The 26692-nt window shown below is 41.7% G+C and overlaps 3 protein-coding genes across 5 annotated transcripts in view; 1 reads left to right on the top strand and 2 right to left on the bottom strand.

Annotated features, from left to right (window-relative positions):
- Window positions 1–306: 306 nt before the first annotated feature.
- On the bottom strand, window positions 307–1374 carry foxd5 (forkhead box D5). The gene has a single exon (XM_030060738.1). The coding sequence runs from the start codon at window positions 1372–1374 to the stop codon at window positions 307–309; it is 1068 nt and encodes a 355-aa protein (XP_029916598.1).
- A 1976-nt stretch (window positions 1375–3350) lies between these two features.
- On the bottom strand, window positions 3351–18146 carry cbwd (COBW domain containing). 2 transcript variants are annotated; one of them, XM_030060105.1, is made up of 16 exons: window positions 17919–18146; window positions 16789–16958; window positions 16428–16514; window positions 15336–15432; window positions 14742–14833; window positions 13312–13371; window positions 11786–11823; window positions 10634–10680; window positions 9724–9810; window positions 9507–9551; window positions 8694–8750; window positions 6923–6974; window positions 5369–5437; window positions 5197–5262; window positions 4914–5040; window positions 3351–4018 (listed from the first exon to the last, which is right to left on the bottom strand). In XM_030060105.1, exons 2-16 carry the CDS (start codon window positions 16886–16888, stop codon window positions 3945–3947), a joined length of 1098 nt encoding a protein of 365 aa, XP_029915965.1. In that variant the 5' UTR covers window positions 16889–16958; window positions 17919–18146; the 3' UTR covers window positions 3351–3944. The 2 variants fall into 2 exon arrangements, with proteins under 2 accessions (XP_029915965.1, XP_029915964.1); XM_030060104.1 differs by having other exon boundaries at window positions 16789–16931; window positions 17919–18051.
- Window positions 18147–18836: 690 nt separating this feature from the next.
- dock8 (dedicator of cytokinesis 8) overlaps window positions 18837–26692 on the top strand; it is a 57858-nt gene continuing 50002 nt past the window's right edge. For both annotated transcript variants that reach the window (XM_030059399.1, XM_030059400.1), the window contains exons 1-2: window positions 18837–19107; window positions 26589–26688. In XM_030059399.1, coding sequence (XP_029915259.1) covers window positions 19055–19107; window positions 26589–26688 — 153 coding nt within the window. In that variant the 5' untranslated portion in view covers window positions 18837–19054. The remainder of the gene's footprint in view (window positions 19108–26588; window positions 26689–26692) is intronic.

The raw sequence follows: 26692 nt of genomic DNA on the forward strand, positions 1-26692 counted from the left end.
ATAGGTTAGTAAGTAAATATCAAACTAAAAACAATTACAAAAATGTAAAAACTGATACTTTCAGCCATTTATTCAGACACGTAAAACCATCACAAACTGCACTGAACAATAGGGTTTCCACTTGGACTTCCACAAATATATTATCACTTATCTTATTTACATTGTTTCCTTATAAAACAAAACTTTGAATGTCAACGCACATAAATATCATGCAATTAAAAATTTCTTTAAGAAATGGGTAAAAACAAATGTGTCTTCACATCATCACACCCATAAACAGACACTGTAAAGTTTCTTAGTCAAGTTTCAGCAGCGAGGGTATGACAGTTTGAGATGCTCTGTTATTGAGGGCGCGGTGCTGAGCACGGTGGGAGGACAGAAGGGAGTCCTGGGAGCCTGGAGGAGCGTCGGAACCAAACAGGCAGCAGGGCCCGTCAGGAGGGGAGCATAGCCAATAGCACGAAAGTGGTTCTGCTGGGGATTTAGGTGCTGTGGAGCGATGTAAGATGGTTTGCTCATGATGCTGTCAATGCTGAAGGAGCACTTTGCCTGCGCGTCAGCCGCAGGTTTGGACTCTGCAGGCTCTGTTGCGCAAAGTTGCGCTCTGAAGTCGTCAGGGCCACTGACCTTCCCGTGGCTGCTCAGACTGGGGGACGGGAGGTGATATGAGGAAGGGGGCATCACGATACCCTCTTGAAGGGGCATGTACCGAACGGGGGCAGCAGGCGGGGGGCTCACATGGCCTTGGACGCAATATGGTTGTCCGTAAGGTCGGTAAAAGTTCGAGTAAAACATAAGTCCATCTTTACCAAACTCCGGCTGGTTTCTCTTGAACCGCTTCCTGCGACGGAGGAAGCTGCCGTTGTCGAACATGTCCTCTGAGGCAGGGTCTAGAGACCAGTAGTTTCCTTTGCCCGGGTTGCCAGGCTCCCTTGGGATCTTGATGAAACAGTCGTTGAGGGACAGGTTGTGCCTAATGGAGTTTTGCCAAGCGGGGAACTTGTCTTTGTAATAGGGGAACTTGTTGCTGATGAAATCACAGATGCCACTCAGCGTCAGTTTCTTCAGCGGGCTCTGCAGGATAGCCATGGTGATGAGGGCAATGTAGGAGTAGGGGGGCTTCACCGAGCTGCTCTGGGCTTTCCTGGACGGTGGTGCGTCTGCGCAGAAACTGTTCTCGCTCTCACCAGAAGAGTCGGGCTCGGAGCAGTCAAATTCAGCACCAGACTCTGCTGAGGAGCCCGGGTCCGTAGAGCATTCCCTTCCATAGACCTGGCCGTGGGAAGGCTCATCCTCTCCCACTATATCAATCTCATCCTCCTCTAAAGGAAAATCGGCATGCTGTGCAGCTTCAAATTCGTTGGAGAGAGTCATGGCCAAGCGTGGAAAGTTCAAAGACGCGTAAAAAAGTCAGTGGTATCAAAACGGCAGTAAGGGTGCGCTGTGCGTAAAAACCAATACGCCCCTATTCATGCGTAAAAGCGCATTTAGCCTCTGGTTCTTCTCAGTCCTGGTTGACGGGCTGTTTACTGTGGTAGTGGGAGCTGAAGCTTTATATGCTGGGAAAGCTGCTGCCCCGCAGGCCAGTCCCATTCGCCCTCAGAACCTATCAGAGTAGCCCCTCGCCGCAGGGAGCCAGGACAGACAAGCACGCAGGTGGGGGGGAGCTTCTCTGGGGGGATCCTCAAATGCTGATGGCCTGTCCATGCAAAACCCCAGACTAAAAGAGGTGTTATATTTGGGCCTTAATAGTAAAGGTTTTACTGTCAGTACTAGGTTACTAAATGCCAAATTGTCAACACAAGAAGAAACAAGAACTTCCAATCGACGTCAACTAAAAAAATGAAGGCATAGGGCTTTCAGGGCATATGGTCCACGGGATATAGTTACAGCGCCTGTATAACGATTGTGAACTCGATGGCTCTGGGTTGTACACATTACAGGTTGATTTTTACACGATATGTATTGGTTACTATTCATTGGTATGCGTTTGGGATATGTGCAGCTGATGTGGCCTTCTCTCTTGAGCCTGTAAGCACACATTCCTGGCATCTTTGATATGACAAATACGACTTAATTCTGAAATACAGCAGCACAGCAACACAGCTGGAGATGGGATGCGCTGGGAAGTTTTAACACCACGCCTAACCCGTGATAAGAAACCCAGCGTTTCCCCCTCGGACCCCCGCGGGTTCGTTTAGTTTGCCACCTCTAGATGCCCGCGGGTGGCGTGACCATGAAAATGGCCGTGGTAGGACTCCCCGCAGCCAGGAGAGAAAAGGGGCCTATAGCCACCTTAACGAGGACATCAGCATCAGAATCGATAGGAAACGGCCCAGCTGCACCGTGCGCTCTGGGCTACTGGGATCAGCTCGGTTTTATGGCCAGAGTGAATGACCACAGCAATCCTCAAAGCAAACCGGTCCAGCATGCGGATACGCGCTACAACCCCGCTTGACAAACCATCTCCATTGCAAATTACCATGTTGGGAAAACCCCACCTATTTCCTCACCTGACTCCCGTGTGTGTGTGTGTGTGTGTGTGTGTGTGTGTGTGTGTGTGTGTGTGTGTGTGTGTGTGTGTGTGTGTGTGTGTGTCTGTGTGTTACTGGAGCTGAGTGAACTGGAGCTGGTGCATCAAGACAGTGAAACAATGCAAGATCAACTACAGGTTCAGGATGAAAGTTCATCAAAATGTCAGTATTAAGTTATTTATTATAATATTCAGTTATACTGAACAATGCGCCAGTGTCCACTCTTATTAGGAAAACTGTCAATTATCAATATCTTGCAACAAGGAAAACAAGTAGGATATCTATCTGTCTGTCTGTTTGTCTGTCTGTCTGTCTGCCTGCCTGCCTGTCTGTTTCTTATCGCGACAAAAATACGTCATGAGTGCTTCAAAGATAGGACTTCAAAGATTAAAAAAAAAAAAAGTATCTATAAACTAGAAATCCAAACATCAATAATTCCGCAGAATTTACACGTAAACTAAGCACCCTTTAAAAACGGAAATAATTTGATCATCTTATATTGAAACAAACGGTTTAAAATCAAAGCCTGCTGACTGGATATGCAACATTAAAAGCCATTGTGTGTGTTTCCTTCTCTTCATAACAATAAAACCTAAGATGTTAATGTGCTTGGGGGCATTTTGCACACCTTGTGGAGTATCATAGTGGATTTACCACGTTAGCTTAACACGCAGCACAAAGAAATTCTGTCTCTATTGTCATGTAAATAGTCCACAGTTGTCTGCTAAAACGAACCAACAGGTCTAGTTTGTTATTTTAATACTGACGACGAAAAACATCTATTTTTATTTAGGCACATCAGAGCAATCATAGACATGTGTTCAAAAAATCTTTATTTTTTAATAACTTAAATATACAGGATTATTTATCAGTGTCAAAAACGTATAGGTCTACATCATTTACAAAGAGGTACAGTCTTGTATAATTTTGCTATTAGAGGTCCATAATTGAAAATGTCTTATTTTATTTAATTACCTTCATGAAAAAACATATGCTGTGGTTATTACAACAAGTGTAAAATCTGTGCAACTGAGTGCGTGAACACAATTTGTATGAAGAAGGGTTCTGTAAAAAAACACTGGCATGTTGAAGATCACCATTAAACTAGGTTTACTGGGTGAGAAGCACTAAAACAATATAACACTGTCAGCAATTAGCCAGAGCACTACAGCAACCTAAACACGTCCTGCTTTGATGTAGCCTTTAAAATAGTTAGTAATGGATTATCGCAATTTGCAACTATTGTACTGAATCACTACTTCACAGTTATCCTCTGAAAAAGACAGCTTTTTGTAGAAACCAAACTGGAGTAAAATTCAGAAACACAGTCTGGTTTGTGGAAGGCCCCAGCCACATTATTAGGTCCAGGATCAACAGTTTGCGATGTAAAGAGGTGAGCACAGCAAATGTCTAAATTCTGTCCCCTGCTTGCACCACCGTAGAGATGAACTGCTCCTGTAAAACGTCTCTGTCCAGGTTCCTACCTGTGGGACAGAGCAGAGACAGCATGAGGACACACAACTCAGCTATACAGACAACAACAGTAGGCCTCAACACTTCATCAAAACATTATCGACATCACAATGTGGCAGAGTGCAATATCCAAATTACAGGAGCTGAAAGTTTTAGATAAAAGGTAAAATGTGTGACAAACTACTGTTATAAATGAAGTAACACAGTGCCTGGCCCACAACTGTATTCTGCAGACATAACAAAACATGTCTGTAATTATTTTCACAGATACTGATAATTAGATTTTTTCTGAGGTCTGTCCCAAACAATTAGATTTAGATAAGACTTTTTTTTTAACCATATCATTCAGCCCAAAACAACATAGTCATTTACACTGTGTGAAAGCACACACACACTCAGATACTCATACACTCATGGTGCATTCTAGTAAAGTACATCTCAATGTGAAATCCCCAGAATACAAAACTTTTGAATTTTTTTTTTTTTTTTTTTTTGTGGAAACATTAAATTCAGACAGGATTTTGTGCACACATGTGCATCCCAGATAACCCCTCTCTCACAGTGACCAGTCAAGGACCACCAGAATACTAACAAAAACTGTCCAACACAGGAAATTAGGTTTTGCTTTAAAAATTTATGCTAAAAGCAAACACCAGTAAAATAATTATAAACTTAGCAAATATTAATCATGGATGTTAAGATTTCTTTTCATTTCAATATCTCTTAGATTCCCTCTGGTCTGTGTATTTCAACTTTAACTGAGCAACAATGTAAAGGATACTTTCCACAAGGCAAGGTAATACATTTTTCTGCTTTTAAGGTTGTGTATGAGATATGGGTGGAGATAAGAAATGTGGCAGAAGTGTGTGTGTGTGTGTGTGTGTGTGTGTGTGTGTATTTGTATACCTATAAAGACGAGCCGGTTGATCCTGGGCTTCTCCCCCCAAAGCTCGGGAGTCTCATCTAGTTCATAAAGCTCATGAACCCCCTGCAGCATCACTTGGTGGGTTTTACCTGGCAGTGATACTATGCCCTGAGAACACACACACACACACACACACACACACACACACACACAAGTAACATATTAACTGATACTGAATGAAGCATTTGACACTGATTAATAGATAATAAAGGGATTGTTACTGATCACTGCTACCATGGAATTAATTATTATGCTCTGGCGTACCTTTAACCGAATGACGGACATGGGAAGCCCCTCTTTGTTTTTGAACGTCTTTTCCCATAGGAGATTCTGAAACAGCGGAAAATAGGTGTTAACTTTCAAAAGGCTTCATTAGAGCTAATTAGTAATGGCAGCTGACATACTAGAAGATCTGAACGATGCATGGTCTGCGTACCTGGATGAAGATGTTTAACACATCCTCTGAAAGATTTCCAGCCACTTCAAATGTCACAGTGAGAATACTCTGAGGATGACACACAAAACACCATGAGCCTTGGCAATACAGTATTTATAGAAATCATTTTGATGTATATAATGGCACAATGATTTTTGCTGTTAGAGGTCTAAATAAAAAAAAAAAATAGGCAGGGTTGTTTTTATCAATTAAACCCTGACACAAATTTCCAGTACAGTTCTGTACTTTCCAGTACAGTTAAAAGAAAATGCTGAAACACAAGTAAAATGACAACCAAACTAAATTTTCAGAGCATATTGCAAATGGCACTCATTTTCACCCATTTTCCCATTTTTTTAAGATTCGTTTTCAGGCTCTGAGTAAGTGTTACAGTTGTGTGCCGACATTTATTTAAAATATACTGCAGCTTTACTGAAACCAGCTAAGTCATTATGTATGTTAAAGGAAAGCAGTGTTTTTACACCACGACTGATGACTTTGTTGGTAAGCGTGTCAACAACCACAACTCTACTTGGTACGTGAAACCCAACAACGACACCCTCCTTTATCTGCCTACTTCCCCCCGCTTTCTCACACACACTCCCTCCTCTCCATACTTCCTTACAGCATTAAGAGGGCACTTTGCAGATATTTGGGGTTTTGTGTTGAAGTGTTAAGGTTACACACTTCCTTTTCATTTGGTATAACAACAGAAAAACAGCATTCTCATTTACATGAAAAGAGCAACATGGGGAAGAGGGGGGAGAGGAGGGTGGTGGAGGAGAGGTGAGGGTTTGAGGGAAGGCTGAGCTTCATGCGGGAAAGGGAACCAGGAGAAAACAGACAACAATACCATTTATTTACCCACACACCCCACACAAACAACCACTATCTCTCCTCATCCTGTGATAAAAGTTCATGGGTATAAAACACAACATATGGCTTAATTGCTATGAGGAGTTACTAAGCCTAATTCCTGATGAAAACATTGACAGACATGGTGTAAGACTCCTGGAACAAATTGTTTTATTAATTGAGGTTTTCACTGAAATTCATACTATTAGACCCAGTCCTGTCCCCACTGTTAACTGAAGGATGAAACAGGGGTCTTGATACAGTACTTTAAGAGTTAGATTCAATCCAAATGACCATAAACCCAAAACTAGTCAAGACTCTAGTCAGTCTAGCCGACATAGTGTGCCCAGTCTAGCCAAAACTAGATAGTGACTCAGTGTCTATACTGTATATGACCCAGATGAGACCTATTTGTAGTGCTACAAGTCAACATCAAAAGCCTCAAGTTGATCCCAACATAAAAACTAAAGCAGGGAGGGGGAGTTTTCACTGGAGTGTCATGGCCCGAGGGTGAATGAAATGCACAGTTTTAGCCTCAGGAGAAAGCATTCCCCTTCAACTTGTGGGAAATGGTGTTTTGAAATAGATGAAATTACAATACAAAGCAGGTAAACCTCTCAGTGGTGCACAGGAAGTTGTTAACAAGTCAAAAGCAATCATATATATGAGCAATAAGTTCAGAGCTTAAAAAAACAATACCTTGTCGAGATGTGGCCGTGTACTTTTCACAAGATGGAGCTTCTCTGCTAGACTTTCAGAAGATAGAAGTGAAATAAATCAAACATCATAAAAATATACATTTTTTTTTGTTTCATTTCAGGCTCAAAAGATAGTCATGTTGCATTTATTACCTTTCCTTTAACTTCAATAATATCAACATTGGTTTAAATGTATTTGGATAAAGGTCTGAATTCACAATGTGGAGCAGCGTGCCCATATGCCAAACTGTTTACAATTAGATAGATAGATAGATACTTTATTCATCCCGCAGGAAATTTGCAGTTTTTCAGCAGTATCCACAATTGTGCAAGGGGGTTTATTACATGGAGTCATAACAATGTTTTATGCAGTTGGGTTTTCAGCCTGTGTCAGTAAACATATCTACATGCTGTCAGATGTAACACATCTATACTTGAACTTTTTTTTTTTTTTTTTTTTAAATCATGCCCTGTAAGTCTCTTTGTCCCTCCTCTGTTCTGCAGAGGAGGGACAAAGAGGAGGGACTGTTCTGGGGTATCGCTTTATTGTCTCACAGTAAATCATATGCTGTATCAGTGTTTATGATGCCACTCTGGATGCAGTTGTGATAGTCACAAAGACGGCAGTAAAATCCTAAAAAACATCCACCATTATTCAGCCCCAAACAAACTAAACCTCCTCTGCTCTCCGTCAGCCCTCCTCCAACTCCTCTTTCTCCCTGACCTCACAAGGAGGCTGAATGTTGTGTCCAGCAGTTTGAGCCCTGTGTGCTGTTAGTACCACACAGGCAGACCGGCGGGGGGCCGCTTCAAACAGCCAGCGTGGGTCCCTGGTGGGAGGGGCCTGAGCTCTGAAAGGCAGGGGGAATGGAGCTATCTGTTGGGACAAGGGAGGCTCCTTGGGAGCCAGTGGACACACACAGCTCTAATCCTCTGCAGCTGGCCTCAGAGACACTGACTGGGGGCATGTAAGAGAGCTTTAACGCCGTGGCCCATTTAATTCACATGAAGGGATAGACGCTGACTCTATTCAAGAGACTGAGATTCTACAGGGGTTACAATATGTGATCCCCCAGGGTGGAGCGGTGGGAGGCTATATACAAGATTCTGTTAATTAGAGAGAAACATGGCAAACAACAGTATCAAAGACCACTGGATGCACAGTCCAGACAAACTAGCGATACGGGATCATCAATGTAGAGACAGTCTTTGGAGTCTAAATAGGTTCTTGACATATGTTTTAAAGGTACATTACACAAAATAGCTGAGGACTGATTTGAATGAGCATCTTTTGGACTCAACTGACTAAAAAGTATTAGGGTTAATAAAACACTTAATTTATTAGTGTGTTGGGCTGATGTTGAAAAACATGCAGACTCAACCATCAAATTATTTGTTTATTTTACTTCTTAACTTCTTCACTTATACTGCCCCTTAGCAATTTTGCATAGTGCACCTTTAGAAATGTCTTCCTGCTGGGTAATTAAGTTTTGACAAAAGAGAAAGGCATTTTAAAGACTTTATAGATACTTTTCTTTTTTAAGACTTTTTTGGCATTTGTGCTCTTATTTGACAGGCTGGGGAGAGAAGAGAGGAGCTGACTTACAGCAAAAAGCCCAGGCTGGACCCGAGCCCAGACTGCTGCGGCAAGGATGCATCCTTCATTCGTGGTAGTGCTGTACCACGCGAGCACCAGGGTGCCCATATAGATACTTTTTCTGAATGAGTTGAAGCTGTATACATGAGACCTAAATAGTATATAAGAGACTCACTTTGCACTATTCTTATTGTCAAAAGAATGCAGATCCAAAACTTCAGAGAGGTCGATCCTGTGGAAGAAGACAATAAACAGATTAAGTTTTCCCAGTTTAATTTCAATATGCATAAACAACAAAGTTGGTAAAAATTAAGAGGGGAATTTCAGCTCTGGGCAATAACTGCTGTTTATCAGCTAAAACTAACTCAACAGTAAGTGAGTGAAATAGAAACCAAGTCAAGAAAAAGCGGTGTGAATGTTTTTCTGATTAACCCCTCGCTGCATGGTGTCTTTCATCTGTTCACCCCAGTCTGAACTCTCTTTGGGGGCAGAGCAGAGCCGAAACACACCCAGCCTTTGATACACACTGAGAGCTCTGCTCGTGTTAGCCAGATGCTACCTGAGTCTGATAACACATAACATGCAAACACAGGAGGTGTGCACACGTACACACACATACCCACACACCTAGCATACATGCATATGCACACATATGCTACTCTGTGGGCTGGAAGAAATGGGGTCAGAGAGCAAAGACTTGTGGGTAACTGGACACCCTTAGAGGTTCAGTGTTTACTCAGGGGGCAGCAGTTTGTGTGTGTGTGTGTGTGTGTGTGTGTGTGTGTGTGTGTGTGAGTGTGTAGGGGTTTCTCTTATGCAATGTCACGGCTGAGCTGCTTCATCTTTGATACAAAGATCTGAGCAACAACAGCACGTAGGAGGCCGGTCATCTATTTCACAAAACAAAGCAGGGAACTTGGCCTGGGAAAAGATATATAATCTTATCACAAGAAAAAACATGCATGTTTTGGTTGTAAAATGAACTCACCTTGATCTCTGGGTTGCTAGGATCTTGACAAGGCCATTTATTGAGCTGGGTTGACAGAACAAAACAGTTTCCATTAGTAGCAAACTAGAACAGACCAATTAATCCTTAAACTCCACTTTTCCTGACCTGAGAGAGAGGCCAAACATAACGTAATGCCGTCCAAAAGTTACAACTGATTTTGCAGCTTGATAATGAGAAGCTAGATGAAACAGCAGACCTGACAGTGTCTCTGAGCTGTGCCAGCTCCTCCTCATTCACCAGGTCTGTCTTGTTGATAATGGTCAGGTCAGCGAGGGCGATCTGCCTAAAATGACATCAGATTCAAAATTTTGCTCATCTGACAAGCACATCTTGCAAACATGCTCCTAAACTTTTTTTGCAATGCACAACACCAGTGGTAACAATTTACACCAAGGACCATCCAAACTTAATACTTAATACTTACTTAATACTTGCAAGTTAATCTTAGATATACAAATATTCATTCATTAAATAAATGAGTGTTACACACCTTTCTCTGAACAAAATGGGCTGTTTTATGAGGTGAGATTACCAATATATTTTATCATTTTACCTTCATGACAGTAAAAAATGATCTAGACCTTAAATAGAAACAGATGTAAATAATTGGCAATGTCATATGTTCAGCCTGCAGTCAGTCTTGCTAATCTATCATACTTTCATCAAAAATAGTCGATGATAAAACATAAAAATAAATATTTGTCCAATGGGAATTCTTGGACCCATAAAAATATACAAAGATGTACAACATCTTTTTTCAAGACACTCTAATAGACACTGTAATCATTGAAAACTTCAAACACACACATTTTACAATCTTTTGGACCACCTCCCAAGTGGGTGTGTGGGTGGTTAAGTGTGTGTGCATATGCGGGTGGCAGAGGGTACACATGCCAAACTCAAATGGGAGCTGACCACTGTTTAGTTTAGAGGTGAAAACACAAACAAAGACAAGAATGCAAAGGGGCATGCAACTGGTCTTCATTAAGTGGTGTATTTGTTCAACAAGAAGAACGCCGAGCAGCTGCCGGAGAAAAGATGGCACTGCAGAGGGCAGACGAGACAAACAGGCAGACACAGACAGCAGACAGACAGAAAGAAAATACCTGGCTGCTTCGTTGACTAGTCCATCTGGTTTTTCTTCTGTTATATGCTACAGGAAACAGGGATAGTGGACCTCAGTCAAGACACTCGCCAGAAAGTAACAAAAACAATGATTTCAAAATGGAAAACTGTCAGACCTGAGCCTAAAGCCTAAACTTTTTTTGTTAAAAGACCAGTCAAAACCCTCAATGTTAAACTTATGATAATGCAACAGCCAACACAAAAAAGACAGATGAATTGATATTTTAAAAAAGTGTATCTGCTAGGCCTATCAATCTCTCTGTGAAGTAAGTGACTTGGTAAACATTTGAAACCACAAGAGACCACCTTTTTCATTTTCTGTTTGCCTCCTGTGGATGCACGGGACATGGAATGAGCAGTGTCTCCCAAAACAGTTTAATATGTAATAACAGGCGGAGCATGAGGTCTAACCCTGGATCCTGACCTTTGAGCGTCAATCTGACATCTATCTGTCACTGCATGCATCTCCACCGCTTCCTCTCAGATGGAATGAGTGACAAAAATGACAAAAAAACAAAATGACCAATTCTCCCTCTCATTTCCCAGCCTAAATCCCTGTACATAGACACAATGACATTACAGTGGCCAAGGGTTATGGTGAACTCGAAGCCCCTCAGGCTGATGGGTATTTCATGGGACAGATGAGGGACAGAGACAGAGAGGTGGGTGAGTGGCTGTGACAGTCCAATTACAATGGTCACATCTCTGATATCAATTACTCCTTCACTTTGAATCACTTTGAGTCCTCCTCTCTCTTTCTTTCTCCTTACTTCCTCTCTCCTCATCTCTCCTCTTCTGCTTATCCCTCTCCGTGTGAAGTCAGAGGTGGCACCAAGGCCCTGAAATGTGTCGCCTCACCAAGCATGACACCTTCAAATTAGAGCCCATTATCTAGGTGTCACTTGCCCTGTTCCTTTTAAGTACCGTGCCACAAGGGAGGGCAGGATGTGAGTGCATGTGAGCATGCATTTGTGTGTGTTGCAGTTCACGACTTAGGGACAATCTCACAAGCTCAACCACTTATTGTGGTTTCAGCTTTACAACAAGCAAAACAGACAATAATGATCGGTTCAGCATTTAAAATGACCTACAGCGTGAAATTTCTGAAAAGAAAAAGTGTCCTTAACACGTACCTGCATTCCATATTTAGCGTCGATAACAGTGACAATGCCTGAGAAGGAACAAGCAAAGCATTAATGACCTGAAGGCATCAGCAGAACCTGTGCACATTCTTTTATGAATTGCAGCAGCCTTTTGATGTTGAGCCTAGTCTGTTTGTCTAAGCCACTTTCTCTGTGTCACTCCAAGTCCACTTTTGGTCTGCAAATCTGTCACAACGGCACGGACAGCTGAGTATTCAGTCTCAAGAGGGAGAAACTGGTTCATGCATTCCCTGTTTTCTGCAACACAGGGTTTTGAGACAGCAACATTTCAAAATGAAGACCCAGAGGATATACATACAGCATGAGATGTATGTGCTCATACTGCAACTTGGGCTGGGCGATACTGACAAAATCAAATGTCACGTTACCCTCAACCAAATATCTCCATAACAATATATATTCCTTCCTCAAGATATTTACTTTAAAGAAAGCACGTAGCACCTCGAGGCAGAGATAGAACAGCTACAACAGTCTAATGAATTATGAAAACTGCATCCCTGTACTGTAATGCGGCCTTTTAAAACCCATTAAAAGGCAGCATTTATACCATATCACAGTACAACAATATCCATCCATATCGATTACATCTAAAATCCAGCTATATTCTACAACCAGAAACCATGAATTAGAACCAGAACTAACTGAGATGCCATAAACACACACACTGTCGCCTACAACTTAGATGCCTGGACCTGGAAACAGCACCAAATAGGACCACAAGGCCCTGCACAGAGCGGTTATTTAAGCTAAACATACAATAGGTGTTGCTCTAACCTGCCCAAAGGATATTCACACCAGACACTGCAAGAGTAAGGCTAGGAGAATCATTAAAGATCCTAACCACCTGGATAATGGCCTTTTCTCCCAGCTGAAGTTGGGAAGAAAGGACTAGATATAGCAGGCCAACACTGAGAGGCTCAAGATGAGCTTCTACCCTCAGTTCACTAGGGTCCCAAATGAAGCCACTGCCTAAGACTGACACCCCTCTCCTCCAGTCATTCACAAACATTTATTGCTATTCCAAGTCATAGTCTATTTAAACTGTAATGCATTTGATTACATGTGACATTAAATAAACTTGAGTGATTGATTGATCTAGACAATATCTACTCTTAAATCACATTGCTAATACAATATTGATATACTGCCTAGCCCTAACACCAGTATTGCCCTCCCATTATTGATGCAGGTACCCTTTAGGCCAATCAGAAACAAGATGCTATGTCCTTCCAGGTTTTGCCAAAAGCGAACCGGCGGTGCCCAAGACATTACGTCTGAGTTAAAAATTTGGAATATATTTATAGTGCCCTCATCAGACCAATCAGGCGAGCCTTTTAAATGCCAGAGCACAGTGCCAAAACACATCATCCCTCCATGTTTCAGCAGAATCAGACTGGTGATATCTGAGATATCGTTTGAGAAATCACATCTGACTGATGGAGTGACACAACCCAATCTATAAAAGACATTTCATTGTGTCATTACAAATCTCTTACCATCCAAATAGATGTCACTGCCGAGCTCAGCATCGACCCAGAACATAGAGGCCACAGCACCTGCCGGAGGAGAGGAATTGATATGTTAGATGTAAATGAGAAAAATCCAAAATGTTCACAGCATGGGGCTAACAAGTAAATAGAAGCCATATTCATTTTTTTTCACCACTTTTTTTTTTTATTTTGAAAAACACTCCAGTTAATATCCTTATTAAACCCAGATCAATATTTCTGACATGGGGCCTTCACATTAACAGGGAACAGTATACACAAAAACAGAATCATCTGGCATGTGACACTTAAATTAGTTGATTAATTCTACTAAAACGATCAAATAAACAGCATTTATGAATGAAAATATGTCATAGTATAAAAATGTATTTTACCTCTATTAGCCAATTTGTTAATTTGACTGTATAGAGTTTTGAAAGGCAAGCACAAGCAACTGGTGAATCATATCTCTAATACTTTTTGAACACTTTAGCTTTCTTACTATTCAGTGACCTCCACTGGTGAAGTCTTTGGATTAGGAAGGTTTTTTTTGCCTTGCTTTTAACTTTTAAGCCACATGTTAGGTTTCTGTATTTACTTTACTTTTATTTTTGTATTTGCAGAATTTCCAGAAATACAGTATGCATGTATTCTGGTTGAACTCTGTGGACCAGACAAAACCAATATCAGAAGCTTTCAATTGTTTATCTCCTGCTGGTACATGTGGTTTGTTTCTATTTTCCTGTGGACACGGTTATTCCAAGACCCTATGTTACCATGCCAGCCCCAGCTTGTTCACATAATGCGCTTTTGTCAAACCGTCAAGCGAGAATAAGAAAGCATTGTAAATATTTGATAGATGGGTAATGAAAACACTGTTTTTGAGTGGCATGCCTCACACAACTCATCCAGCCTTTTCCTGAATGGGAGGGGCGAGACCCCTGGGAGCCTTATGATTGACAGCACTGTCTGGGCCAATGACAGCACTGTCCTAGTCAATAACAGGCCTGTCCCAGCCAATGACATGGTGGTGGAGCGAGGCTAGTCTCGGTCTGAGCGTGCTCTGCTGCTTCTGTCTGTGTGGCCAAGTGATGTGTGACTGGCTGTGCCCCTACAGCCTGACACCTGTCACTTAGCAACACACCCCGGTCGTCACAGGGCTCGCCCTATAATGGCATTCTATTGATTTCCTAATTCAAACCTGAGAGCTAAACGGCTTCATAGGTTTTCTGGCTGCCCTGACGGAAATAGGTTCCTTTGATATTCCCAACACACATGGCTCTGCCACAGCCACAGAGAACTAGTCCAACACGTTTAAAGGGATATTTCACCCATTTTGGAAAAACAAACAAACAAACCCACAAACAAAAATGCATATTATTATATTTTACCTAGCCTCTAAATTATGAACATGCTTCTGCAAGCCAAATGTGCATTACCTGGATCGGCAAGTCCTGTGGTTTCTAACAGGATATAGTCAAACTTTCCTTTCTTCTCCATCAGGTTCTCTATGGCTTTAAGACCATTGTCCCTGAGAAGAAAAGGAACAACTACTTGTGAATAAGAACTGCCGACATATTGATTTCATCAACATAATATCAACAAGAAGTATCAGCTTATTTTATTTGTATACAACTTAATTCCATTAAGAATACATTGATTTTATACACAACTGAAATGTGATTCATGGAGTGTGTTGTAAGCCCAGGTGGCTGGATACCACCAGACACCACCATGACTTTTATAAAATAAATATAAAACATCCTATCATGAGTATATCTATTACTATCACTGCACATTTAGATATGTCATTACACCATTATATCATATCTGGACAATTATTACACAATTAAGCTGAGCAATTCCACTGTATCAAACATTTTGAACCCCTCAAAAACAAAACAAAACAAAACAAACAAACAAACAAAAAAAAAACAAAGTAAGAAGTTAAAAACAACCTTTAATTCTATTATTTGAAAATGTTTTTAATGTACGTTTAACATGAGAAATGGGGAAACAACTGGCGGACATACTTGACGGAGCAGCAGAGGCAGCCGTTTCTGAGCTCCAGCCATTCCTCATACAGCTCTCCTGCCTGGCTCACTGCAAGGGACTTCTCCAGAGCGCTGCCTGCAGGAGAGGATGAGGAACTGCAATCAGAACTGAAGCCACTGACAAAGACTGAGCAGTTTGTGGCAAAGAAAACTTATTACTATCCTTTTACAGAGAACCTGTAGATTTCAGAGATTAAATACTTTTAAGACTAACTGGAACTGAAACCAAAATAAAGGATGAAAGGTGGCAAGAACCAGCCTATGTGGATGTGGGTACCTGACAGAAAATGACACTGAATCCACATTTTTGCGAAGATTTGGGCTTTTAAAGGCTGTGGTCTTAAACTTTTGATCAGCTGATGAAACACCTATTTCAGTTTAATGGTTATTTGCAATAAATTGCTTACTCAATTTTTTTTTTTTTTGTCTCACTCCCATTTCTTCTTTTTGCATTTTGAAGCTCTACTTAGAACCTTCTTAAGATCCAACAGTGCAAAATGTAAATTCTTGCAATTTCTCAACTGGTCTTAAAATTTTGATCAGGAGTGTACACTGGTTGCCATATCTAGCAATATTTCCCATTCAGTTGCCAGGGCTATGAAACTAAACTGTCTACCTACGGCTCTGATCACACATTTATCAACACAGGCTGCCCACATATTTTCTTGAAAATTCATCCCCTTGATGTTTCCCTAAAATGAATTCTGTAAAAAGCAGTAATGAGGAAGATAACAGAAGACGATTATTCTAATGAAAACCAGACTTTCTAGACTTCAGCTGGCTGAACCTAGACTTTCATTAAGGTTCTGTTATGAGCGTCTTGGGGTTCAAATCAGTGTTGAATTGCTGCACTCTTGTGGAGAGATGTGGAAAAACAGCAATCACCCAGCATGGCATCAAATCTAGATTATACATCTATATTTAGTACATCTTTGTTTGCCCCAAACATAATCCAGTGAAGTTTGTGCATAGCCAAAGTGCATAAAGGCTGAGCAAAATATACAGAATTTCTTTATTGCTAGAAATATAGCATAAAAACTTTAATTTCCCAGTGGGACAGCATTTGTTTACCCTCTCCAAATTCATTGAGTATGACAGCAATTCGCTTGTTGTGTTGTTCTGTTAATATGTAGTTCAAAAGTGTTGTCTTCCCAGCACCTGAAAAAAAAACAAAACAAAACAGAAAAACCTGATTTGTAAGGAAGTGCTTAGTAAATCAATCAGAGGCAGCAGCATGAAATGTTCATGAAGATTGATGACATAAACAATCTTTAATCCCTAAAAGAGTAGGCGCGAACGCTGGATAACTTGGTCTAACTCGCTCTAACAGGGTAGCCTCTAGTTGCTAGGATGAACTGTTTACAAACATGCCAATGGTATAATCTGTCAGATAAGCTCATTAAAGTTGTGCGTAACGCTGCCAGACTCGTACCAAGGTAACCAGTGATGATGGTGACGGGTATCTGCTCAGCGGGAGGGCGGGGCTGGCTGTCGATGGGCACCAGCTCTGGGCAGTCATCCTCATCCTCCATCACCGTGCTGTCTATACTGGAAGCAGCGGTGTCCAGTGTCTGTCTGCAGGCACACAAAGATGGATCTGATCTGATTAATGATCGAAATGCTTCATCAGACTGACTTTGAGGAGTAGTTTAATAAACAAGTACATAAAATATGACCTTCAGCTTGTGATACAAAGCAAAGACAATAAAAATAAACAAATATCAAGCATAATGTCCGAAAAAAACATGCTTGTCATTTAAAGACCTTATCCTCATACAACTTGCATCACTTACTATGGTACATATTCGGGTTTTACTCCATGTAGCAGTATGTATGTCAGACCTGAAAATAGCTGTACTGTGCTGTATATTTTCTTTAGACTCTTATATGAAGAGATATTCTGGCCTGTGTCAAGTATTAAATTATTTCATTGTCACACTTGAAGACTGTAAAGTAGATTTAAAAGAGTGAGGTGAAAATATAGAGTTAAAAGAACCATTCACACATAAGATCAAAAGGTATAACAGCTTATATTACAGTTAAACTAAACTATTCCTTATTTTTATTATTCTCCTGACAATAATTTTAGTTTCCTAGTACAGCGACGGATTTTTTTTTTTTTTTTTTTTACATTTGGTTGATCATTTTTGCTTATTGGTTAAGGTTAGGATAACATTACGGTTAGGGTTATGTTTAAGGTTAGGGTTAGGATCAAGTTGGTTGTTTCTAACATCAGAGAAAGTCTGTAGAAAATGAATGTAAGTCAATTGGAAATTCCTTCACTGTACTAGGAAACGCAAATTCACTGCCTGGACCTCAGTTTGAAAATCACTACCTTAAAATACACTAGTCATTTGTCACTAGTCATTAAAAGAAAAGTTAAGGTTGTAGCGTCAATTTGCTAACCTAAATAACTAAAGTTGTCAGTTTTAATCATTATAACACCTGAGTGCATACACTGTCAGCACGCGCAGCACGCATGGGCTCCTTCCTGTATATCACACCGTGACAGCACAGCAAATCTATCTTTCTTTGATTTGCAAGGCACAAAAAAATAATTACCTGATTATTTCTGGGATAAATGCAGCTATTCCGGCTTCACACAACAACACCACTCTGGTTACTGCTGCTCTCAGGTTTTGACAGCGTGCAACACTGTCTAGGCTCCGTCCAGACGACGCAGTTTCAAAGGTTCCGCTAGGCCGTCGGGGAGCAAAGAGCCTGTAGAAACGACGTGATGGTAACCCTAAATTAACCTTGTTCGTGGTGTTTATAAAACACAAGGTTTGCGTGTAACGAAATGCACAATTAAATGAGTGCGACGCAAACTTTTCCTCCCTCTAATTCACACGTTTTCAGAGTACAGCCGGCGTGGTGTGATGCACAGTGTCGACCGCAAGGGGGCGAGAGAAACCAGCTGATTGCAGTGGCCGACGGACACCTGCTGCCACCATCCTGGTACGTTTGAAATTAATACAACATTCAAGTGGTAAAATACAAAGTAAACATAATGGCATGCATTATGATGTGATAAATGTAAACTCAGAGTACAATCACAGAATAAATAAAATCACGGCAACAGTGATGCTGTAGATTATAGAATAAAAACAAAGTACTGCCAAGTCAATGTAAGCTCGCTATTGACAATTATAGTGTTTCATTTAATTATTATTATTTTTAGTAATGAGAAATTGTTTTGCTCCTCTCCCCAATATCCAATCCCACCCTCCCCCTCTCTCTCTCATGCACGCACACTCACACACACATACAGACTAAGAACAACACAACAAACTGCAGAGAGAGAGAGAGAGAGAGAGAGAGAGAGAGAGAGAGAGAGAGAGAATAGAAAACCCAGACTGCTTATTAAGCAAACCCGAGGGCTTATCTTAGCAGCGAGTGAGCGTGTGTGTGCGCGCGCGCGCGCGCGTGTGTCTGTGTGCCACATCCATCCCCATCCCCTCCCACCCGGCCGCCGGTGTCTCCCTATCTCTCTCTGGGATGGTTCAAATGCGGAAGTTTACACTCAGGAAGCTGCCGCTACAGCCAAGATGAGTGTTGCGATGACATCTGAGCTGCGGTCTTAGCGGTGCGTGTGTGTGTGTGTGTGCGTGTGTATATGTGTGTGTGTGTGGGAGAGGCGGTGAGCCCGCAGAAAGCACCCGGAGCCAGCGCCGGAGCGCAACCGGAGTTCAACTTGCATGGCTTCCCTGGCGAGCGCAGACCGACGGGCTTTCGCTCTGAAAATCAGCAGGTAAAGATCTCCGCTGGTAGCACGGATTTGTTTGGGCATCACCGGATGATTGTGAACTCCTGGCACCTCCCTGCGGGTTTGGACGGAGCTGTCATGAGAGTTGGAGGGGATTCCTATGAGGCAGGCAGCCGCACGTTGTGAATGTTAATGTCCTGAGCTGTGGACTTCACTCTGTGCGCTTCATTTCAGCAGGAGAAAAGCAGCTCGCTGGTGCTGCCGACCCACCACGTTTTGCCATTTCTCCAGTTGTTCCTGTAAATCACGTCTGGCGCTCATTCTGTTTTTTATTATGGCATAGGGGTAAAGGCAGACAGGCAGGGCACCACACCTTGTTATGGTGTGGTAAAGAATGACGAATGCCACTCCGTTTTGAGAAGAATATAACTTTAAAATTGCTTCGGGAGTTCAGGACAACTACTTTACCCTATCATTAAGAAATGGCATGCACATTGTTTATGTTTTTTTGTGTCCATTTGCCATCAAAACATGAGATACTAGAAAGCCAGGCGTTTAAAAGTGTTACATTAATTCTAAGGATGATTGCTAGTAGTCTTGACATGAGCTGTAAACCATAAAGATGAATGCATTCCAGCCTTTAAGGTTCATAATTCAGCACAGGATGGCTACATCCTGATCCTGAGGCGTTGTTGTATGTAAGAAAAGAGGCAGTGCATTGAGTTCAATACAATAAGCTGGCAGGACTATATCTCTCTTCTGTAGTGTCTTTGTCAGTGCCATTTCCCCATTATGAGGAAAATGCTGTTTCTATATTGAGGGTGTTACGATCATTTCCTTTCTCTCTCTCTCTCTCTGTGTGTGTGTGTGTGTGTGTGTGTATGTGTATGTGTAAGGTCTCATAACCCAATAGAGCTGCTATAAATGAGGAGGGATGTGATGGTAGTTCCTGCTGTGCCCGTGGCCAGGTGTGGAGGAAGTGTATTGTACATGAGAGTCCTATTGTGTGCCATGCTTATGTTGCACAACTCATTAAAACAAACACCAATACTTCCTATGCTCAGCAGCACGTGCGCATGATATAGCTTCTCCCGGGCCTCTGACTCACTCGGCGCTGGTTCACTTCTGCCTTGTTGTACACTCTGTGCATGATGTTACAGAAGTTTGACAGTGCACTCGCTCTGTTTTCATCTGATGTGTGAGAATTGGCCAGAGAGCTCAGTATGAGTGGATAGCGATAAGCGGGCACAGGGCGTATTTCTGGGCATATTTATGGAGGAAGACGGGAAGCCAAATTGTTGCTTCCCCTCACATGTCCTATTATAGATAATTAACAAAGCAAAGGGCACTCATTTAATCCCCAGTGATCCCGACTCAAACTATGCCATCCCAAATAGTAGTGTTTTTTTACACCACTCGAATGAGAATATAAGATTTACTGTGTATTTAATCTTTTTCTTGCATAACGCACTGATGCTGTCATCATCATGCTGTCATCTTAAATTGGTTTTTAAATCTGTCATCCACGACATAGTTACAGTACAGACTGCTTGTTTAAGAGTGAGGGGAAATTTGTGAGAGTAAGTAAAGGATCCTGAGCTCCAGTCTGGACTCAGTGATAAGCCAGTGAATAGACATGTCTGCTTCTGTGTTAGCATGAGGTTGTGGGTTGAGCTGAGAGGATGTAAAGTTTTGAACATCATTGGCCAGTGTGTGATGATGTACTTATTTGTAGCAGTAAGTTATTTCATTGTGATGTCTTAGTGAGTAAAGCCTTTAAGTCGCTCTCTTAATGATTAAAAATGACATGAACCTTCCCAAATGTAACCAATTAAACACAGATCCACCTAAAAGTAACCAATTAAAGCAATATCTCAAGCATTTTTTTTAAAATGTTAACACTGCTTTTTTACCATGGTCTTTCACAGCACTCAAATGTGCTTTAAGAACTCATGTCTAGTTCCTCTCTCTATCTCCTTATCAGGATGGAGTGCAAAGGAAATCCTGCCCCTTTTGGACACAACCTTGCTTAGGTTTCACTTCGCTTTTTTTTTTTTCTTCATGGCAGTTTTAAATCAGGAAATGTTTGTTTCTTCATAGCAAAGTCAGAAATGGTGATGAAAGAGAAGTGCAGTGATGAGTCAGCCATGAAATTAATTATGCTAAAGTAAATATTGCAGGACAACACAAAGCTAAATTGTGGCAGCGAGGGCGACTGTGGGTGAAGACTCGCATATGGCAGCAGGTGTGAGGACAGCTGTGGACATGGGGCCTCTGTCGTTCAATACTCTGAGTAGTGGTGGGGGGGGAAGTGGGGGGGATTGAGTTGCATCTGATTTCCTCTGGGTTTCGGCTAATGACATCTGCTAACCCTCCTGGGTGTGGCTGGACCTTTGAGCTACAGGGGTGGACAAGCTGCACAAAAGACACGCAACTTCCTAGAAGACTTTTGATAAATGACTAGCCTTGTGGTCAGAGCATTCAGAATCCACATGGAGTTGCTTCCGTCTGAAGTTTCTTTCAGGCCTCGGAGCAGCATGTGACCTGAGCCTTGCCAAATGACGGCTGTGTTTATGTGTGCCTCCCTCTGACAGGAAGCTGAGCAGTGATGCTACTGATAGCACCAAGACCCATTAAGTCTGGAGACATATGATAGAATAAGACACACAGTGGGGGCATCCCTTTGCTCAACCTTCCCCCTCTTGTCCTGCCCACCTACCTACTGTCTGTTTTCCTGTTTGTTTAGATGTAAGAGAGAAGACTTTTAGGAGTAGGTTTTTTTTTTTTTAAAGACTATTAATACACAGCCTCCAGCAGAGTGACTCGATAATGAAGATAATAATAATTACAGCCTGTCTGAGTGAGAACTGTGCCTGCTGGGAGTCGGGGCATAAATATATAAGTTGTCCTTGGTAGAAGTGTAGATTTCACTAACAGGTTGACCTAATAGCAAAAGTGGAGCTGTGAGAAGCAGCAATCCTGCAATTTTGGAGTCGGATACGTCAAGGAATGCTGGGGTAATGATTCCAGAAATGCTGACAGGAACAGACCATACGCACACACAGCAAGTGCAGGCCTGCCATAGACAGCCTGACATGGCAGAACGGACTGCTTTTTCTCCTATAGGGCAGAGGTGCTTTGGTTTTTTTTCAATCTCAGTCCCAAATGGAGTGATCTTACTTTGGGATCTGAGCTTACTGAGATAGTCATGTTTTTTTTAGTCAGAAGCATCCCAGTTTGTGCTCTCGCACATGGTTTAAGAAACACGGCAATGGGATGCTGCTATATAATTAGAACGTGACAGTATCATAATTAACTGCTTTTTAACATCCTATTTTCACTGTAAATGACACTACAGTGCTTGAAGTGTGACAGCATCACAGCATGTCTGACAGCAGTCATCAATCAAGTTAGGTTAACTGATAAATAAAGTCGTTTTACCCATGTTATTGTATATATTCAAAATAAATCCTTATTGTCCAGTCATACAAAATAACTCTTGAACCCTGGGATATTCTTTTCATGGAATACCTTACAGAATATGAAAAATGAAATAACTTATCAGCAAAGAAAATCTAAATGAGTAGTTATTGATAATTAAGCTGATCAACTAATCAGGGGAATAGGGCTATAGCATGGAATAGAGACATTGTAAAGGCATTGAGGGCTTTGATATGATGGAATATATTGCCATGTAAAACAGGCTAGCAAGGGTTATAAAATGTGCTGTCAAGAAATCAGTCTTGATGTATTCCACAAAGAAATGAAACTAATTTGTCATTAGACCTGATTTTATAGCTGGAGCGCTGCTCTCAGTGGTAATGCACTCTTCACATCCACTCCCTTTGTTTGCAGCTGTTTTCGAGTGCCATCCTCATCAGTGTTAATCAGCCAGTCTAATTATATGTTATGAAAGAAACAAAGGAAACTTGCGATTATTGTCATCAGGCCTCGTTGTTATCCCAGGAAGATGCTTTCTGAATCTGAATAGCAATGCAGTGTGAACAATCTTGCCTTGGCTTCCTGCGAAAATCCCAAAGAAAGGCATGTTATGCTTAAAATTTTACAGTATTTTCCTGCTCTCTTTAGCTGACCCACAGTGATCTCAGAGCCATCAAACATTTATGCATATTAGGAACATTGTTTCAGTGCTCTTGGGGGGCTAATTAGGAGATACCAGGTTTAACCAGTGCTCCAACATCATCATTTTAAGTGTATTCATCAGCATCAACTAGCTGGTTTGTTTTGCTGTAACAATAGTGGCTCTTTGTCATGCCGAAGATGTTGTTGTGATTAGAATGACTGATATCTTGTAATACCAGTAGATGACTGTGGTTCTTTTGGGAAAACAACTGCAACCACACAATAATTCTCTAAGTGAGATGGAAGTAAAATGATGAGTACTGGGCTGCAGTTTGCTTCAGCATCGCTTATGTTAGCCTTTCCCTTGAATTGTTACTTCAGAGAGTTAGGGAGCCCCTTATCCATTGCTCAATAGAGTTACAGCCTCTGTTGATTTGCTGATGTTGGCTCAGCTCACATTATATTTTAGAAGCCTGCATCAGACCCGAGGAGCGGTGGTGAAGAATGTGCCTCAAGGGGAATGTCACTATGGCCATTCTCAGAGATCACAGACTTGAACCTCCTTGCCTTGGTGGGGCACAGAAAACACCAGAAGGAGCTTTCAAGACCAAACCACTCGACTTCAATAGCATACTGTTTTTACAGACAGGGACAGCCCTGTGTTAGAGCAGGGTGGTGTAGCTGTGTTTTTCTGAACTCTCTGTATTCAAACAGTTTTGACCTTCAGTTACCAGTATTCTTGACCTTTTTGTCCTTTCAGCTAAGAGCACCGAAGTTATTAAGTGACGTCAGATATATGTTATGTTGCTCTTTTTGGATGAATCCAACACAATAATTCACTGCTTCATTCATTCATAGTCATAGTCAAAAATAAATAAGAAAACACAGGGCTTAGTCAAGGCACAAGACTCGAGCTGCTTTTGGCTACAGTTTCCTGAAATGACCAAAATCCAAAGCTCTGCTTTTTGTCTTCCTGACAAGAACAGCTTTGGTCTTATGTAACAAAGGAATCTAAGACACCGGCCCATTAAAGAGAATGACAGATGCTGTCTGTCATGACAAGCTGTTTGTCCACTCGTAGTAAAATAACGCCTGTTTGGCTCTGCTGGCAAAGGCTGATTACTGTTTTACCCGCCTAGTCTTTTTATAGACAGGCCTTGTGTGTGTTTGTGTGTATGTGAGTGTGCGTACCCATACACATGGATCATGGCATGTGTGTTTTGTATGAGTGTGGCTTTGCATTTACAGTAAGTTTGCTGTGAGCTTTGTCTTCAGTGGCACTGCGAGCTATAGAGAGCCTGTGTTGGCAGAATGTGGTAATATGTGAGTGGTAATGGGCTCAATCTGTATAATGGGTATGGCATGTTTTTCTTTAGAAGTGAAGTTATGAGAAGATTTTACTGAGTTTTAATAGCCTTGGGTAAAAGCTCAGTACACCCACCACTGTCTGCCACTAGAGAAGAAAAGACAAACTTGTTTGCTCTGTTTTTTTTTTTTTCTCTCTTCATCAGCTGAGTGTCTGGAGCCACCAAATCAACACGTTCAACACTCAGCACATTAATTTTAGATATTCATTGGTAAGAGGAAGTTGGAAAACAAGTGTTGGGACACTGATGCAAGGTGCTTTCCCCTGCCCACTAACCTAACCACTGCCCAAGTGCCCATGAGCAAGGCGCAATCAACCCGTTTTAAGGAATAAATATGTTGTGAACTCTGCAGGTTTAGAGTGACCTTTGGAGTATTGCATAACACAGCCCACTGGTGATGAAGGAAAGTTGATAGCGTGGCCATGCATACCTGTGCATATCAGCACTGGTGTTGTAACAGCCTTCGTGAGGTCAATTTCATGGCATTTTTGTCCACGCACTGTTTCTTTGCTGTTCTGCAACTCTTAGGTTTGTCATGATGCTGCCTCTTTGTCTGTGTTTCTTCTAAGACATTTTTTTAACATCAGTGGGACTGCCAAGTTAAACAAAAAGGAACTGAACTGATGGACTTTGCTCTTTGTGTAAATTTGTATACTGTTCTCCCACCCATTCCTTGACCTTCCCTGGCAAGTAGCCACTGCTTTGACTCAGCGTGCGGCTTGACTGACAAGTGGGAGGGGAAAGAGTTATGCAAAGCATGCGTGTGTCTGTCACAGTTGCAGTAGATACCACATTCCTCAGTAAAGCCCTGATAAAATGATAATTATAAAATGTCAAAAATGAGTGTGTGGTCATGGAAATCACCAACCAGCTTTGCTTGATTGTGTAAAAATTAACTTTTTTGACAAAGCAGTGTTTCTGTGGAACATTGACAAATTTAGACAATATTAGTCTAAAGGAGTTGTAACAACGCTTACATGAAACAGTCCACAAATTTCACAAGCTTCGGAGCTCTTCTAGCAGCTTCTGTGGTTTTGACATGCCGACATGCATGCATTGCGTTGGTGTTTACCAGTTTGACACAGTAATTAGGAGCAGGTCTGCTGAAACAATAGCCATGGGGATTTTAATGAATGCAAGAGACTGACCACAGGGGAAGTGGCTCCCGTTTAGTTACCCCATCTTTGCCCTCCAACTCTGCCCAATTTGACAATAAACTGCTTCTGACACATACAGTCTCACACAGACACACACAGACACATACACACACACACACACAAATACGAACACAACTCACACACACAGAAGCTTACACGCACAATAGCAAACAAGTAGCCTTTCATCAGTGAGCAGCAGAGAATAAAGCGGTCACTGTGTAGGGTTTGGTGGGGGGCCAATGATATGGTAGATTAATTATAACGAAATAGACAGTGCATGAGTTTGGTGTTGCAGAGAGATGAGATATCTGCAGCAAATTGGGGCACTGGCTCTCTTCTTGTTAGTGTCCTGTTTCTTTCCCTCTCTTTTTGCAGAGAGTCACACACAAACGCAGACATACACACACCATCCTTATCTACCCAATGTATGAGTTTTTGTGAATGCCACTCCATTCTTCTGTCAGGTTGATTTCCTGCTTGCTCTGACCGTTAAATCAGGACACTGTATTTATTCCACTGTTTGTATGGCTGCCAGCTTGACAAAGGCTGCACACAGCAAGTAGAGTTGTCTTTCTGCAGAGGCTAAACAAAAGTTTGAATGGGACTATGAATTCACACTAATGCGAGTTTGAACAATGGTGGAATTGCTGTTGCGTCTCCCATTTAAGATGCCCTGTCTGGATGGTGCTTGAGTGGTTCAGAAGTTATAGTTTTACAGAGTTTGGAGATGCTTTTTTTCTTATAACTCAGGTGTGCAGGCCTGTTTCCTCCACATGGAATCATTTTGTAATGCTTTTTTGCATATAATTATTCAATCACAGTCAAAATGCCCTGTTAAACTATTTATTATTCTCTGCGTCTCTGCGTCTCACAAAACCTACTAAATCTACTTGTGTTTCCACTACTTGTTTTGCTGCAGACACTCATCTGCAGAGATCAGACGACACTTCAGTGGGAACTATGGCTCTTATCACAGCCGAACCAACTCCAATGCCTCTGCCTCAGCGTGCCTCATTGTGGTGA

Source organism: Myripristis murdjan, chromosome 9 (genome assembly GCF_902150065.1).
Source record: "Myripristis murdjan chromosome 9, fMyrMur1.1, whole genome shotgun sequence".
NCBI classification, from domain to species: domain Eukaryota; kingdom Metazoa; phylum Chordata; class Actinopteri; order Holocentriformes; family Holocentridae; genus Myripristis; species Myripristis murdjan.

Bases quoted from the DNA above. Each gene is read 5' to 3' on its own strand.
- foxd5 (XM_030060738.1), bottom strand. From the start codon at position 1,374: ATGACTCTCTCCAACGAATTTGAAGCTGCACAGCATGCCGATTTTCCT.
- cbwd (XM_030060105.1), bottom strand. From the start codon at position 16,888: ATGGAGGATGAGGATGACTGCCCAGAGCTGGTGCCCATCGACAGCCAG. The intron at 8,751-9,506 runs GTGAGTTCATTT...CTTCTTCCACAG, and splicing joins CTAGCAACCCAGAGATCAAG to GATCGACCTCTCTGAAGTTT. The intron at 5,263-5,368 runs GTACGCAGACCA...CCGCTGTTTCAG, and splicing joins TGTTAAACATCTTCATCCAG to AATCTCCTATGGGAAAAGAC.